General features: G+C 42.2%; 1 protein-coding gene across 1 annotated transcript in view; it reads right to left on the bottom strand.

Moving 5' to 3' along the window:
* Window positions 1–1,208: 1,208 nt before the first annotated feature.
* cxxc4 (CXXC finger 4) overlaps window positions 1,209–16,796 on the bottom strand; it is a 41,607-nt gene continuing 26,019 nt past the window's right edge. Inside the window, exon 2 of the mRNA XM_053416393.1 lies at window positions 1,209–1,259. Coding sequence (XP_053272368.1) covers window positions 1,209–1,259 — 51 coding nt within the window. The remainder of the gene's footprint in view (window positions 1,260–16,796) is intronic.

Below are 16,796 nucleotides of genomic sequence, written 5' to 3'. Positions count from 1 at the left end.
CTCAAAACAATGTGATGACTTGATTTCATTACGGGTTTCTTTTCTTTCGAGTTGAGTCGGAATCTTTCCTCTGGAAAGTTTCCCACATTTTACTCTCTCTTAAAAATAGGTCTAACGGGTTAAATCATAGATGAAAATGCGGAATGATTTTAATATATTATGCGGTTATTTTTTTGTATTCCTACATTAGACAACATTAAAGAGCCGTAAAAAGTAAAACAAAAAATGAAGCCGCACAAGCCGAGAGCTAAATGAAAATAGAGAGAGCCCAGGATCAGGATGTTCTGAATAATCGAGGTACAACCTCTTTATAAGTGTGACAAATCCATGCTGAACCTGGAACAAGTGATATTTAACGTTATTGAAGAGAGGATGCAAAACCCACGAACACAGGATGAGAGAGAGAGACAAAGAAAGAGAGAGAGAGAGAGAGAGAGAGAGAGAGAGAGAGAGAGAGAGAGAGAAAGGGAGAGAGAGAGCACCTGTGTCATTGTTATGCCTGTTGCCTGGTAACAACATTCTTCACCGAGCAGCGGAAGCCATGCATGAAGGAAACCTTCCTCCTCCTCTTCGAGAAAAGAGTCAAGAAGAATCCCATCTTCCACCGAGGTTTTCTGAAGATGCCTTTCCTGCTCAGGATCCATTGTCTCTGTGTGGACTTCTGCACAAACAGGTGTTGACAATGAAATTAACTTCAGAGCCACCGTGGCCACAGTATCATTTTAACGCGTGGTTTAACCTGATGACTGGTTTGAGCTTTTTTTCATTTTAACTATTGTTTACAGGGACAAAAATGTCCACGTGATATAATTAAAAACATGCAACATATTCGTCTAAACCATAGACTGAAGCTGTCAATCAACTCTGTGTCATATTTAGCTGAGGCTATGTAGTGTTTTATGTGTATTTTAATACTGCATTACATAGTTTATAGTAGAATTACACGGCTCTGTGTGACTCTGAATTTCTAAGATGTCCTCTGATGTCACACCGACGACACACAGCTGATGATTTGCATCATCTGTGAAAAGAAAAACATCCCTGCTTACATCACTGATGTGGCCACAGGTGTAGAAAGATTAGACTAATAGAAAAGAATGCTAAAGTAATTTTCTGTCTTTTTTCACAGCACAAATTCAAATCAACCTCTGATCCCCCAAAACATTTTTGGGGGAGAAATCTGATTCCATCCATCGTCCACTCATCCTTTAAGGGTCATGGTGGTCACAGCTGACATTGGGCAGGAGGCTGGGGTCAGTCTGGAGAAGCCAACAGAGAATCTCAGGATCAACACAATCCACTGTTCCACCGTGTCACCCTCAAACCTGATTTCCAATGAAATGTTTTACATTGGTGTGTGTACGTTTATCAGCTCTCTGGCAGATAGTGAGAGGACGTTTGATGGCCTTTATTTGACAGGACAGAGTTAAGTGTGTGAGAAGGGGATAGAGAGAGAACAAGGGGGGTGACGTGCAGCAAAGGGCCACAAGCCGGAATCGAACCCTGGCCGCTGCAGAGGCTTGAAGCCTCAGTATGGGGCGGCTGGTCTAGTTTCTTGGGTTATACTGTAAATGATCAGCCTTTTATCACGCTAAAATAATTAGCACGACATTGTAAAGATGACCTAAACATTATCTTTTGACAGAGTCTGACCTTCACATCTATCTGAACAGTCTTTTCCTGATGTGTTGCAGTGTAACAGGCATCACATTTGATATACGCATTAAGAAAACTAAGGACACTTTAAAATCCATATTTGTTTAGGATGCGTGCAGATGAACATCGAGTGGCGATCAATCTGAGAGAATACAAATTAAACCTCCTTCAATAATATATCAAATTAGTTTGACTCTTCTATGTTTTTACTTACAAAATGGCAAACCGATCAAGATCTGTGAAACAGTGAGTGTTGGACAATAAGTCAGTTTTCAGCTGCCTCGTCCTGTATTGGTTGAACAGAGAGGACACAGGAAAGTGAAGCTGTCATAGGCAGAGCAGAAAACATCATTTGAAATCTGCATGTTTGAAATTCCAACCGTATCCATGTATTGTACCCTCTCTTCATCAGATCTCCTATGTGGTCCGTGTACTAATGCAGCATTGATATCCATCGGGGCTTTTGGGAAGACCTCAACACTGCAAACGTGCATCAGATAATGGGAGTTAAATATTCCCACAACGTCCCAGTTCAGCCTGTCCACTGTGCCAACACCTGTTGGACGAGGAGCCTGTTGCTCTGAGGAACACGTGAGTCGTGTCGGCTGTGCAATCTGGATATGTGCAAATCATCTTTAAAAGGTGGAATAGCTCTCAGATCAGCACCTGTGTGCACGGTGCATCTGGTAAACGCAGCACATTTGCCCTGCAAGAGCCTTTTCCTCTTATGGTCCAATAAAAACTGGAGGACAATAAATGTCCAGCTGCGTGTTGATTGCCGAGCAGCGTGAGTCGTCAAATTGCTTTAAATACCTTTCCACTCGTTTCGGGATGGACCAATCGGCAGCGTTGTGACAGTCTACATCCTTTTCTTCTGCTTTTGTGACCTCGTGTAGAATTTTAGTTTATATCGGATAAGTTAGCAGTTTCAATTGTAAAGTTTCCAATGTGTTTATATTTCCAGTGCCTTAGATCATATGATGAAATGTCCTGTAAAAACAATACGAAAAGCCCTTTCCTTAACTTACAGAATATAGACAGAAAACACACACAAATCTGCAACAAACACTTAACCTTAAACAAGTATTGTTTTTACCTAAGAGACGAACGTAAGAGATATAACAATATGCCAACACAAACGGAGCATAAATAAACAGTGCACCAATGAGTACGCTCCATTCTTACCACATGAGCCATGTTCTTAGTATGTTTTCAGGCACTATGTTCTCTGTCACATGGTTTATCTCCAGTGAGCTGTCAGGGATAAGTTCTGACTCAACTGATTGAGAATAGAAAGTTACGTTAAAAAGCGTTTCAACAATCACAGACTCTATCACAGTTCCTCACTCTTTTACACAAAGTAAAAATGGAAGGAAGTCGGGGGAACCGCTCAAGTCAAAAATGTTTAATTCCAATTTTTATTTATAGAAGGTTAAATTGCTAAAAATATTTCCACCTTCCTCTCTTTGCTTTTCAATATCAGACTTGAAATTGAAAGCAAAGAAATTTGCCCTCTCAGTTTTCGGTCCAATTTCTTTGTTAGTCAAATAGGAATTTCCCATCTGCCCCGGTGCATTGGCGCCCAAAGCTGTTATCAGTTCAGTGCGGAGGGTAAAATGTGTCCATCTTTACTGCGCCTGGTCCTCGGGGGCCCCTGCGATGTAAGCTTCACTAGAGAACTGTGAAAGCCAGGGCTCCTTTTTGCTCGCATGAAACACCCCCCGTCTTTGATGGCTGTTTGTACCAGAAATCCCTCACCCCCCCCCCCCCCCTCCCCCCCACCAGCGACGGCCCCTATCTGAAGTCATGTGCACCAGCGTAGAAACCTCAATGCTCACTCATATAGCTGAAAGACCATTTTGATTTCCAGGGATAAAGAGGGTGAGGCCATTTACAGCACACATAGAAAGCCAGCCTTAGCATCAGCGGTATGATCATTTTAATTTCACTGGTAGTTGGTTTCTGTTCCAGATTTGTGTTTTACGCCAATTATTTTTGTTCCGTAGATAAGATGCATGAACATTCTCTTATATTCCATCTTTATTCCATCTTTAGTCCAACGGTTTTAAATCAAGAAAACTGGTCTTTTCATTATACTTTACTTTGTCAGTACAGGTTTATTTTAAGATGAACTTGTGTGTTGTTCTGATTTGTCAGCTCACTGTTTAGTATTGAACCAATGATGTTGCATTTGCAAGGTCTGTGTCTTAACCAATGATACCGGAAATCTCATTTTTATCATAACTCCAATTGGCCCAAAAGAGTGATTAGTAATGTCACCCTTCTTTTACCAATTGGCCTTGAAGATGCTAACTGATCTATATTTATACAGCACTTTTCTTTTCTCAGCACTTTACAGCACCGTTTTGTTACTCATCCAAATTACACACATGTCCTTATGGTGCATCCATGTGCTACACTTTCTCTACCACACATCACACGCTGCTGTCACAGGGGCATTCAGTCTCTTGCCCTACAATACTTAATCACATGGAAAAGATGAGTCGGGAATCGAACCACCAACCTTCTGATTAGTGGACAACCCCCTCTACCTCCTGAGAGACTGCATTTTAAGAGCGATTGCGTCACAGTGTTGGAACCAGACCGTCCCTCTAAGGCTCCTTCAAATGCATCCTTCCATTCCTGAGCAATGAAGGATCCAACAGGACACAGTTGTTCAGGCGTCAGAATCTGCCTCTGGTGAACATCAAGTTGTTAACAGGTTGTAATTCACAGAAAAGAAGAAAATCATTAAAAAGGCCACAAGAATGTATGTGGTCTGTCTCCCTGCCTGCTGAAAATGATAGAATAAAAGGGAGGAAGTGTTGGATGACACACAAAACACACACACACACACACACACACACACACACACACACACACACACACACACACACACACACAAAACCCTCGGTGTGGCCGGCTCCGAGTGAGAGTGCTGCCTGTGTGGACCAGGGTTCATGTTACCCTCTTTCAGGTCAGATATCACAACAGCGCAGCTCAGCCATCTAATGGTGCACACACAGAGACCACGCCACAGGTGAGGTGCTGAGGGAAATTCTGCCAGATGCAGGTGATGGTTTCGGATTTCAAGATATGGAGAAAAGAAAAAAGTCACGATATCATGATGTAAATGCAAATTCATTAATATTCCACTGCACCACCGGTGGTTGTCTGACAGGAGTGTCTGTTGGCTGCTTCCATTGGTCGGCAAATTGTGACTTAATCAAGTAATAACGACGGGAACAAAATGATTTTCAGCTTATCTTCCGGCCAATCATCACCTAAGGTGGCGGCTTGGATGCTGGCAAATGAACCACAGCCTTGAACGCATACGGGCTAATGACATGATTATTTACTCATCAAGGTGGCGTGAGTGTGTGTGTCTGGATGTGCATGTGTGAGTCTGCATGTGTGGAGTCGGCGGTGGCGGGTGCTGGTGGGTGCTGGTGGGTGCTGGTCACATCTCAGCGTGGTAATAAAAGCCGGAGCTGTTGTCACGAAACTCAGCCCCTACGCCCGGCTTTTAAGTGCTGCCTCTATTCTCCGAGAGCGGCAGCCACATTACAGAGAGAGGGGAGAGGAAAAGAGAACGAAAGAAAGAAAGGCTCGGGGAAAGAGAGAGAGAGGGGGGGGGGGGGGGGGGTTGGGGTTTGAGGCCTGTGGCTGAAGGATTGATTTTAAATGTTCTGCAAAAGCAGTGTTTACTATCCTCTCTGGCGAGCCCCCCTGACAGCGGCGGCATCAAAACAAGATTTGTCCCCCCCTCAGCGGAAAGAGGGACGGGTAGCTGGGAAGACATTGGTTGCTCAAAATTGACAGTTCTTCTATTCCCCAAAAAAGGAGAAAATAAAAAAAAAACGCCCAATTTGGCCCCGAAAAGTCGCACAAACGTCTGCCAGGGGAATTCTGCGTCATTTCTGCTTCCAATTCCTGCTAAAAACATATAAAACATAGCAATGGTACGGATCCAGGTCTCTTTACCTAACATGTACTTCATCAGATCTGTTTGGCATCATTGTGTAGGATTTATGTCACTGTGCAAAAAAAACATATTTATTGGGTGACCGTTAGTCGTCAGAAATCTTTATATATGGCCGTTACACTCACAGGTTCTCCACTATCGGCTCCATGCGCCACAACAGACAGTGAATCACTGCAGCGTTTAAGATCGTGACCAGCGATGCTAAAAACTCTACATTTGGGAGGTATCGGTTCCAAATGAAAAAAACGCTGTGTGGCCTGTTGAACCAAATGTTCAGAGCGCTGGCAGGAAATCCGGCTAAATGCTTAACTCGATTTGAAGGAGAAAATTCCCTTTCGTGCCACGCAGCCGCGCTCATAATTACCCGATTGTTGCCAACCATTAGGAATTTGATTTATTGTTCTTTGGCAGCCAGGATGGAGGTTTCTCACCCACCCCACCCACCCCCCCATCACTTTGAACGTGTGTGAAATGCACAAGTCTTGAGGGCTGAGGAGAATATGGGGAAGCGAGAGCCATATGTCTGCGCTGTCAGAGAGCCACTTGTTAGAGGAAGTTTAGCCTCCCTGTGCCTCCAGCCACAGCCTTAATTATTAACAACATGTCTCCCCCTCTGAAGAGCCGTGTGAGGTGGGTTTGGAGACGGGGCCGGGTGCTGACTATCCTCTGGATACGGAGATATGCAGTTAAGGCGGTGACGACTCCTGGGGAAATTGCTGGTTTGCAGGTGCTTACACTTCCCTTCCCTCTCGTGTGAGACGTTGTATTACGCTCGCTTGTAAACACACAAGCAGAACCAGAGCGACCGAGTTTACTTCGCACTTAAATCAAGGCATTCACCACGAAGAAAGTCTGCGTCAATGAAAGATTTGAAAACGACTGCATGTGGAATTTTGTCTCCATGCTTTTTCCTCTTGTAAAAAGCCGTCAGAAGAAATGTATTGATTGGCTCTTGGCTTCACAAGTGACAGGAAATCCTAATTTCCCTGATTTGCTGAAGGTAGGATTCAACTATATGTGATCTTATAAATTGTAAATGTTGTATAAATAATTTAATTGCTGCTGTCAGAAGGTATTCATTTAATCCAATGTATAAACTATAGAATCTTCTTAAAACCAAATAGAATATTTTGAATTCATTTCATTTCAGAAATCCATCAGGAAGCTTAACTCCCAACTACACTGTAAAAAATAGCATAATAGTTTTTTTTTTACAAATACATTCCTGTAAGCAAATTAGGCTAAAAACGATGTTATCAGTTACGTTTATTCAAGAATAAAGAAAAATAAGCTAAACTCTTCTCTGCTGACTAATCCAGACTCAATTGAAAAGAAAATGCAACAACAACATTTTCCTTCTTTCAATTCAAATCATCGTTCAACTTTGTTTTGATAGTCAATAAGGTTCAGTGAAGGCAAATACATTTAAAGATACATCATATTATGAACCTTCAGACAATCTCTTCATAACACTGTGGATTTTTAAATGAACTGTTGTATAGAAGGTAACAGATCAAATAGCATGTAATCAATAGGTGTCTATTTTCATTTCGGCTGCATTGTAATCATCCACCAATCAGACGGCTGTAATTATCAATTACAAGATTGAGAGGGTGTGATAATTAGTGAATCAGGTCAGGTCGACCCTCTGCATCAAAACCAGGATTAGGTCGAGATTTGTCAGGTTCTTGTCAGAGGTGACACAAATCCTGGAAATCATTATGTTTCAATAACCCAAAGAACATCCGACATGTTAGAGAATTATAAACTCCCAACAGAATTTGCACTTAAGCCCTTATTTCCATTAAAGATCAATGACATACTTAACTATAATACTTAATATTTAACTTATATAGTGTTTTTGTCACCTTAGAAAACACAACACATTGTACAGATACTCTAAAAAACTAAATAATAAATGTTGCTGTTAAATTGCAGATTGACACTCTTCCTGAAAAAAAAAAACAATAACAAAAGACCTAGCTTGATGACATCGTGAAGCAGCTTGGCATTATGGGAGTTGTTGTCTTCACCACCTACCGATGAAAATCTGACACACGCATATCATTTTCAAAGCATTAAGTTTTATTTATGTTAGTATACAAGTCAACAAGATATATAACATTGGTCTATTTTAGACAATGATGAAGATTTGTTATATATTATATTGTTACAAAATTTTGATATGTTGTTAACTTAGATATTTGTCAAGATGTGTTATGTGTTGATTGTGACCACGTCAGTAAACATGGCATAGAAAACAATAAAATATTAGATTTTTGTGTCTCCCGAAGGATTCAACTTTTTTATGGTTAAGTTTAGGAACTTGGTGAAGGTTAGTGAACAAACGTTTAAAATATGAATCCTCCAGAGGAACTCCAGACTCAGCATGTTTGTTTACATTTACCCAAAAACCCAATCTCTCCCTGAAATTAACCAAAATGCTATTGTTGCTTAAATATAACCACAGACGGGACTCTGAAGAAAGAATCATGAAGCCAGCGCCGTCATTAATTAACGCCAAACTTACTTCATTCCTTCTCGACTCTAAACATAATCCAGTCTGTTTCCCACATATCTGCTGCTACTGTTCAATCGGACATAAGGTGGTTTTCCAGGAGACACTATCTCCATTTCAACGTAAACACAAACCCACATGCCTTGCAGCTGGATCTGCTGTAGCCGATCTTCCGATTTTCCTCCTCTGTCCTCAGACAGAATCAGTTTGCACATTAAGAGGATGATACTCCTTGACCTTTTTCATAACTCCCCTGTCATCTGTCTTTGTGCCCAAAACTGCCCGAGGGCTGTGATGTTTAAAAAACACAAAGCGTCCTGATCGTGTGGCTCAGCGCTTTCCATCACCCACTTTAGACATTCTTGTTTGGGCCCATTACATATAAAAGAGAGCAACACTTGCAAACCATTCTTTTAAGGAGCAATTCATTTATGACCTCCATTTTAAAGCTGATTATAATTTGCTCAATTCAATTAAGCACATTAGTTTAAGGAAGATTCATATTATTACATCTTTTTCATGTGAGTTTATAATAAGAAATACATTTAAGACCTTTAAATGAACATCTGGAATCCCATGTGTGGAACTACGGAAACATTTCACATTTCCCAAAAGTTCTCCTCAGTCCTCGAGTGAAAAGTCCAGAAGATTCAGAGCGAGTGGGCCGGCTGATGACGGTTCTAACACGTGACGATTCCGAACTGGAAGAATACAAATATCTCCAGGTTAAAAAAAAGGAGCCATATACACGTAGAAGACGCCGTCGAAGAGATCAACTTGGAAAGACAGTGAGATTTAGGAGTTTTGGTGATTTAGGCCTACACCTGTCGGGCACCACTCCTCATGTGAATGTTCCTGACATCTTCCTGTACTTATGAACGCATCTGACCCAGAACATCTCCTGCTGCGTTCCTCATATGTGAAAGTTATATTTTCACACGTGACGACAGATGAACTGTACGTCCGGACGTGTCTGTCTGAAAATGAACAGCTTTGAAATATGACACATCTTAAAGAACATTAGCATCTTTCTGCCTCTATGGGACAAACATGAGGACAGTGTCAGCACTCACACTCCCAGTCTGTACAAAACCAAGCTGAAACCAGGGAAACCCTTACTTATATGAACTGGAGACACTTTCATTGAATAACAAAATTATACAAGCATTAATAATGGATGTAATATTTTAACTGGTGCTTTAGGATGCCTAATTAATCCCATTGACCCTGTTTATTGAAGCTGCCTTTGCTTAGGAAGAGGGACGAAGAGGATGAAATGAGAATGTATTAAACAATTTGGCCAAATCTAATTCTGTCTTTTGTTCCTTATTTGTGGGAGGAAATGAAAACCTTGTTCTCGAGCGCTCTGCTGTCCATTCTAAAAGGGTTTTTGGAACAAACAAAAACTACATCAAGTGGCCAGACTGTGACAAGGCATCGAACACACGTGACCCTCCCCATCTCGTCTTTGCCTCTCACACACAAACACTGAGCCCAGTGCTGTGGAACAGCCATCACTCAAAGTGTGTTGGTGCTGCAGGTCCAGGGGCATTTACATAGATAGATGATGGAGAGATTATGGGGCACGGGGGTTATTAATCACGCCGCTGCAAAAGGGGAAGAGGGACTACTTGGTGTCACTCTTCTCTCCGGGGACGGCTCTTTACCCTGGATTTGTCTTTGTGCCATTTCCTTTGTTGTCTTTGCCGGCGAGCTACCCCACAGTGTGCTACGAGTGCCTTGGCATTCAGTGTTGCTGCGGGTTGAGAGCGGTGCGGCTGAATCCACGTCCAGACACTGGATTCAGGGCATCCTGCTGGAAGTGAGGAGGAACTGTAATGTTATTACAACAGTTGGTTCATTCAGTCAATTTCACAACACATTTTTGGTTAGGGTTTTATGCTATGTCAAAAAACATGTAGTGCCAAATTGATTTTTCTGAGTTGGTTATTACTTCTGCCAAGGAGGTTACACTTCCTTTGCATTTGTCTGTTAGATGGCAGGATTACACAGAAACTAGTGGGCGGACTATCACGAAACTTGGTAGAAGGATTTGATACGAGTCAAAGAAGGAAGGACTCATTCACTTCTGGTGCCAATCAAGGTCGGGGGGTAATAATTGATTCAAAATAACTCTACCAACATGTTGTTGTCAATAGAACGTATATTGTTGCTTTGTCTGTACACATCTATGTATTTTTCTCCTATTTGAAATCCTATCGCCTATGCTTCTTTAAAAAATGTACCGATGCAGCTTTGTACTTCATACGTGAATAAAGGATGACCGCTCTCATTATTCCAGATTTCCCAGAATTCATCCTCACCAGGGCTTCACACGCAACAACCCAGTAATACAGTCGACGCTGAATCCTCCCGCAGTTTAACATTTTATGGAACCCACCGTTCTGCGTGTTGTATGAATTTTGAATAGTGAGTGGTAAGAACGGGACACTGTGAGACTGGTGGATGTGATAATGGAGTAATCCACAGCGACAGGTGAAGTACTCTGCTCCTCCCGGCTGTTTGCTTTGGTAAATGTAGCCGCCATCCCCTGACCCCAATGGGACCTGACACTTGGATCCTCCTTGTCTTTTTTCCCCACTCCTCCATCTCCTCCTCTTCCTCCTCTTCCTCCTCCTCCTCCTCCTCCTCCAACATTCACCACCACGCGTATGGTCTTGCCACAGTTTGAGACCTTGGTCAGTGTTCACAACAAAGCCAAGAGGTGGTTTTTGTTGTGTGGTTTTTTTAAAGGGGAGTAACGGGTTCGTCGGATCACTCGTGCAACACTCGGGGGGTGGATGCATGGGCGGGCTGGTGCGGCAGCTGATAGATGAATGGACAGATAATGAATAGCAGGGTCGATGCATGGATGAAAGGACAGGTGGATAGATTGAAGGATGAGTGATAAGTTGAGAGTTAAGTGATTCAGAGTGTCAGAGATACAGTGCGGGGGGGGGGGGGGGGGTAATTTACTTTATCTTGATTACATGTGTCCTTGTGGGCCCCTGTAACCTTTTATGCATCACACAATACAGCTGCACTGCATCAGTCAGTCTATCAACGCTATGAATGGATTTGACTAATTTATATGGTCATGGGTGTTTGGGTGAAGTTAAGTGAGTAGAGAATGATGCATTGATGCAGAGAAAGGAACTTATTAGATACTTCCTGAACCTCAATTGAAGAAGAAAAGTTATGATGTGTAAGGTCATGAATCGTCTCTTTATTCTGAAATATTATAGTTCAGCATAGAAGTTGCTGTGAATCAGGCATTCACAATTTCTCCCTTTAACAGAACGGATATAATTTTCTTTCCTTTGCATTGGCTGCAAAGTGGCTGTATGGCTACATCAGGTATGTTGCTGCTACTTGACATGTTTTGACATTATTTATTGTTGCATTACGCCCATTTAGTCTGTTTTCTGTAAAAAGACACATAATAAAAACTGGCAAGAGAAGCTTCCTGTGATTAAGAAATACAGAATTGTTTTGGTTAGAAAGTAAGAAAGTGTTCCTCTATTTTGCCTCAAATCCGATATTCAATCTTATCTGATATTCAAGCGAGACAAAGTATTTCCCTAACTTCGTGGAGTAGGTTCATACTTTTGTGTAAATATGAAGGATAATATGAGCACGTCTGACTTTGTTTCCTGTATGTTTTTTTTCTGTTTATCCAGCCCATCCTAGGGATTTCAAAATAAAATCCACAGTCCTGGTTTCACACGGCTGAAGCCAGTCAGCATTAAATACTTTACTGATTTCATTTTTGCTGCAAAGTTCGACCTTGAATTCTGTCCCACATCAGTTATATTGAAAGCACATTAGCACGGTGTCTTATGGCCAGAGTGATACAAGCTACACCTGTATTAATGATCATGTTGGCTCCTGGGGACTGAAGACAGACTGAAAGAACTTGTGAGCCGATCCTTTAACCATATGGCCAAACATTACCACTGAACCGCATTAGTTGCCAGGAACGGATATTGTAGGACATTAAGTTAAAGATGCCGTACTGATGAGTTTAAAAGCCTCCAGTACTTTAAACACATCCCCAAAATAATCACTTTGATTAAATATGACTCTAGCAGAATATACTAATCAATTATTAAAAAATAAATTGTAAAAAATATATATTTTCTCGTGTTTTAAATCGGTTCAGACTCTTGCACGGACCTCAGCCTGGAATCCAGTCCCACTGACTTTGATTACCAAATTCCACAGAGATCACTCTGGGACTCTTGCTGCCAGGGGCGTTGACATGATGTGGGGAAATGTCGCCAGCCGTCATGAAACCTACCGCCCCAATCAATCAATCAGCACGCTGGCACCTCTCTGCGTGTGTGTGAAGGTGTTGGTGTGTGTGTGTGTTTCTGTATAAATGTTGGTAAGTGTGTGTGTGTGAGTGTGTGTGTGTGTATGTGTGTGTGTTTGTATGTGCTTAGTCGCAGGGGTTCACCCATCCCATTTGCAAGTGAGGAGGAGAGGCAGCGAGACCCTAAATGCACCATCTTCCACATTTATCAATTACTGCACCCAGGAAGGTTGTGCCTGTCAGGAGGAGCAGATGGTGTGTGCGTGTGTGTGTCAGTACGTGCGTGCGTCAGTGCGTGTGTGTGTGTGTGTGTGCGTATGTATGTGAGAGACAGAGAAAGGTGATGACAGAGGCAGAGATAGAAATGCTCGAGATAGAGACGTGCAGATGTGTGAGGCAGATACGCACAGGTGTGTTTCACATGGAGAAACAGGGTGAAGGAGCCGGCGCACTTGGACGTCTCACTGTGCTTGGTGATGGCTGCAGGATAACTAATCAATCCATACCTGCCTGGGAGAGAGGGGGGCAGCAACAGTCAGACAAGATTAGTGGAGGAGGATCACGTCAGCCAGGCGCCTCGCTGGCTCCTCTGCAGACCTTCGTCCTCTTTACCTCCTCCACACAGAATCAGAAAGAATAACTATTTAATGGTTATGCATTGACAAATTGATGCTTTCATTATTGCTGCCATTGGGGAATTTCTTCTTCTTGAAAAATCTGGACTTTAGTCGCAATTATAGAAACCGGTAAACAAATTACATAAAAGTGCCCATTTAAATTTTCTTTTCCTTTCATTTGTCATGTAGCGTTTTTCCGTAAAGCATCTATGACGCAATATAACATGTGACCTGCCTGTTGGACTCAGATTGGCCAATGCCATTAATATTACCGTGTTAACAGCTGATCAGGAAGCCTCTGGGTAAAGGGCGTGACATCAACAACTTGCTCTAAATGGATGTACAGTCACAAAATAATGATCGGAGCAGACTGGGCTTTTTGGGAAGCGGACCAAAAGGAATAATGAAGCATTTCAGGATACACCCATGCTAGTGAGTGTTCATTTGAAATGCTCCGGATCCGCCTGCTGTCCACAGTTAGAGCCGCTAAAACTGGAGGCCCATTTGGTTTAGCTTGTTGAATGACCGTGTGAAGATTTATGTAAAAACAAAAACAATACACTGTCGCTATGCCGCCGTCTCTTTTTAAAATTTAGGAGAAAATTTCGGAGATGAGCTCAGACCAAACAGCCCCAGAATCAGATTTTCCTCCACCAAACTTTCAGAACTTTGTAAATCTACTTTCCATCCAAATGTCGCTTGTGCAAATCCTGCTGCTTCCTTCAGTGGGGAGATGTTTTTCTTCTCCCTCCTGCTCTTAACTGTGTACCAGCGGTTCTAGAGGCTGTCATATTGCATCAGCGCTCTGCTGATTACTTCCACCTTGTCTCCCTCGTCAGGAAATGATTCTGACACGCACTCACACCCTGCTTTCTCTGCATCAATATGCGTGCGATGGAAAAGCTGCAGACAGTAAATAAATAATGAAAGACAAGGTAGGGGAGCGAGGGGAGGAGGGAGGAGGGAGGCTCTACGTGTCGCTCCCTCTCTGCCTCTTTCTCTGTCCTCTGCGAGTGATTCAATGTGGGCAAATGTTTTGTACATTGTATATTGAAATATACGATGAGTAGAGGGTCTGTATGTGCAACATGAGTATGTGCAAGTCAACATGTCATCACTATTAACGAGGGAAAGAAGAAACCGGGATTTATTTAAAAAAATTACTTATTTAACGGGATGTAAAATGTAATAAACATTTTCTTAGGATGGTATTAACCCCTATATTAGAATATTAAATGCATTTATTTTGTTTTAATATAAGGTGCAGGCTATAGGAGAACATTTGACCTTTGTCATTTAATATTCATCCAGCATTGCGTCATACATGTCCTCCCTGAGCACCTCTTCCCAGCAAGATGTGTGGATTTCTCCTCTGCTCAGTATGTCAGTGGAGTGCGGGAGCATCATCCTCTGTGAAAATCCCAGTAGGGATTATTACAGAGATTCTGCATTTCTGTGGAGGACACAGAGAGGGTAAGCACATGTGATTGGCCCACTAACCCCTGGCACCCGGTGGATTGACTGGCATCACAGGGACCTGTGCTCATCTTAGTATTTATCTGAGTGGCAGCTGCTCCTTCAGCCGCTCGGAGGACGTTTTTCATTCTGAATGTCTAGAGGAAGGTCCGAACCAAGATTGACGTTTTTCTTAAAGATTTGATCTGGTTAGTTTTGGTCTCACATTGTAATTAAGGGAGTGCACTAAAGACTTTTGTACGATATACATTCATGTTGTCCTCCTCACCTTTGTGGGCTTCATCTATCGATAGTTGACTGATTTGTTTGTCAACTTGTGCGTTTGACGTCAATTTAGCAGGTCGTAGTCTTTCCGTTAGAATGCAGAGAATTTATTTTTCTTCTTCTACTATTTAAGGTTCTTACATTTTCCTGCAATTGGTCCGAAAGTCCGAACAATTAAATGTTATCATACTGCAAATGACTCAAACTGTGGGTCAGTTATATGAAGGACGGAGACCATCTCTTTTAGTCGGACAAAATTTTGGTCTGTTGTTCCGAGTCACCGTTCACACCTGTTATTTTGGAGGGTCGACACCAGACAGGGTCGGTGTGACAGCGCCCCCTGTTTTTAAAGAAGGGATCTTCAGATGGATCTTAAAAGCTGTCTCGCTCTTGAAAGAATTCCCCACTCTGCAGTTCTGTGATGACACGTGGACCGAATAATTAGTTCGTCCAGAAAAGTAATTCTGTTTTTTTTTCAAATTAATCAAATGATTTCATCTCCAGAAAAAGCTGCAGTATTTGCTTTAGTCATCCATATAGTGACTTAACCAACTGCAAACATGGCATATTTTTGTGAGAGGTGTGTACAGTTGGGTTCAAATTGAGTTCACTGCTTTAAAATCTTATTTAAGCAGTCCTGAAGACTGGTAGAAATCTTATTCCTGAAACTGGATTACATCATATTCTCACTGATACAGGTCACTAAGAGGTTTGGCAGTATTTACCTGAGGAATTCCAGCATCCACATTGTTCCAGCTCTCATTTAAAACATCCCAGAAATAGCAATGACACTTTAAATGGCACAGGGGGGAACCAAATCAAAGTTAATTATTAAACAGTGTGATACATCTTTTTACTCCACGTTTCTATGTCAGCGTAGTTATTGATGTGGCCACATTCCGAGATCTCAGTAGGTAACTTAGTGAGCACAGTTATGATAATGTGTAGAAAGCATAATGAAAACAGAGCGATCTTTTAAAGGGACAGTCAATGACATCTGTTTTTAGTCCCTCGATGCTCAAAGTGTGTATTTCCCTTGCGATGTTTGTCAGGAGAGAGGGACTGACTGTCTCCTGTCGGAACAGAAAGAAAATCTCACACAGTCACATGTGAGGCTGTGAGGTCCTGCTGCAGTTTGAACTTCAGACAAACGAGATAAAACTCTCACACACAACAGGATCAATCGAATGTTCGTAATGGGACTTTTAAAACTCTCACCATTTCTCTGGTTTATTGGCGTCTTATCATAATCCAACCGCCCACCAGATGTCCCCGGACTTTTCTTCCAGTTTCCAGTTTGCATATCCACCTGCTCACCTGTTTCCCATTTCCAGTGGCTGGAACCTCCCCGCCTGCCCACACACCTGCTCCTCATTTCCCTCATGCTCATTAGGCCAATACCAGACCCCTTCGCCCCCCCCGGTCGGTTACCAGAACGTTTGCTGACTCCTCGATGTGTTTCCCCTCGTGCTGTGGACTCATGCTGCCGGCTTGAAATGAAGTTACCTGTTGTCTCTCCGAGCATCGGAGCACCGGCTTTTTATAAAATAAAATCAATCATTAAAGCTGCTTTCAGAGGTTTCACCGAGGTCTGACGTTTTCTTGACATTTTCTGGACGTGCTGTACATGGGACGGACCTAAATGTCCGAGTCAACGTTTTGTGCTAGCCTTTCCGGAGTTCATGTCTTAAACCACTCAAGTATCAGACCATCTTCTTTCAGTTTTTAGGTAGGTTCCCGTTTATAATGTAATTTGAATATGAGAGAATATGAGAACTGCAGAATCTGGGTTAATCTTCAAAATATTTATGATTAACTGACAACGACTCCCTCCAGTGACAATCCAGAATCCCTGCCTCAACAGATTTTGCACAGAAAACCCTAAACCTTGATTAGCAGAGAGGAGAAGGTTAACGTGACAACTACAAAGCAGAACAGCATTAAAAGGCTTGTGGTTTTGTAAAT

This window comes from Pleuronectes platessa, chromosome 3 (genome assembly GCF_947347685.1).
Source record: "Pleuronectes platessa chromosome 3, fPlePla1.1, whole genome shotgun sequence".
Lineage (NCBI taxonomy): Eukaryota > Metazoa > Chordata > Actinopteri > Pleuronectiformes > Pleuronectidae > Pleuronectes > Pleuronectes platessa.
Note: the sequence above shows the minus strand (reverse complement) of the source record. Positions and strands in the feature narration are given on the sequence as shown.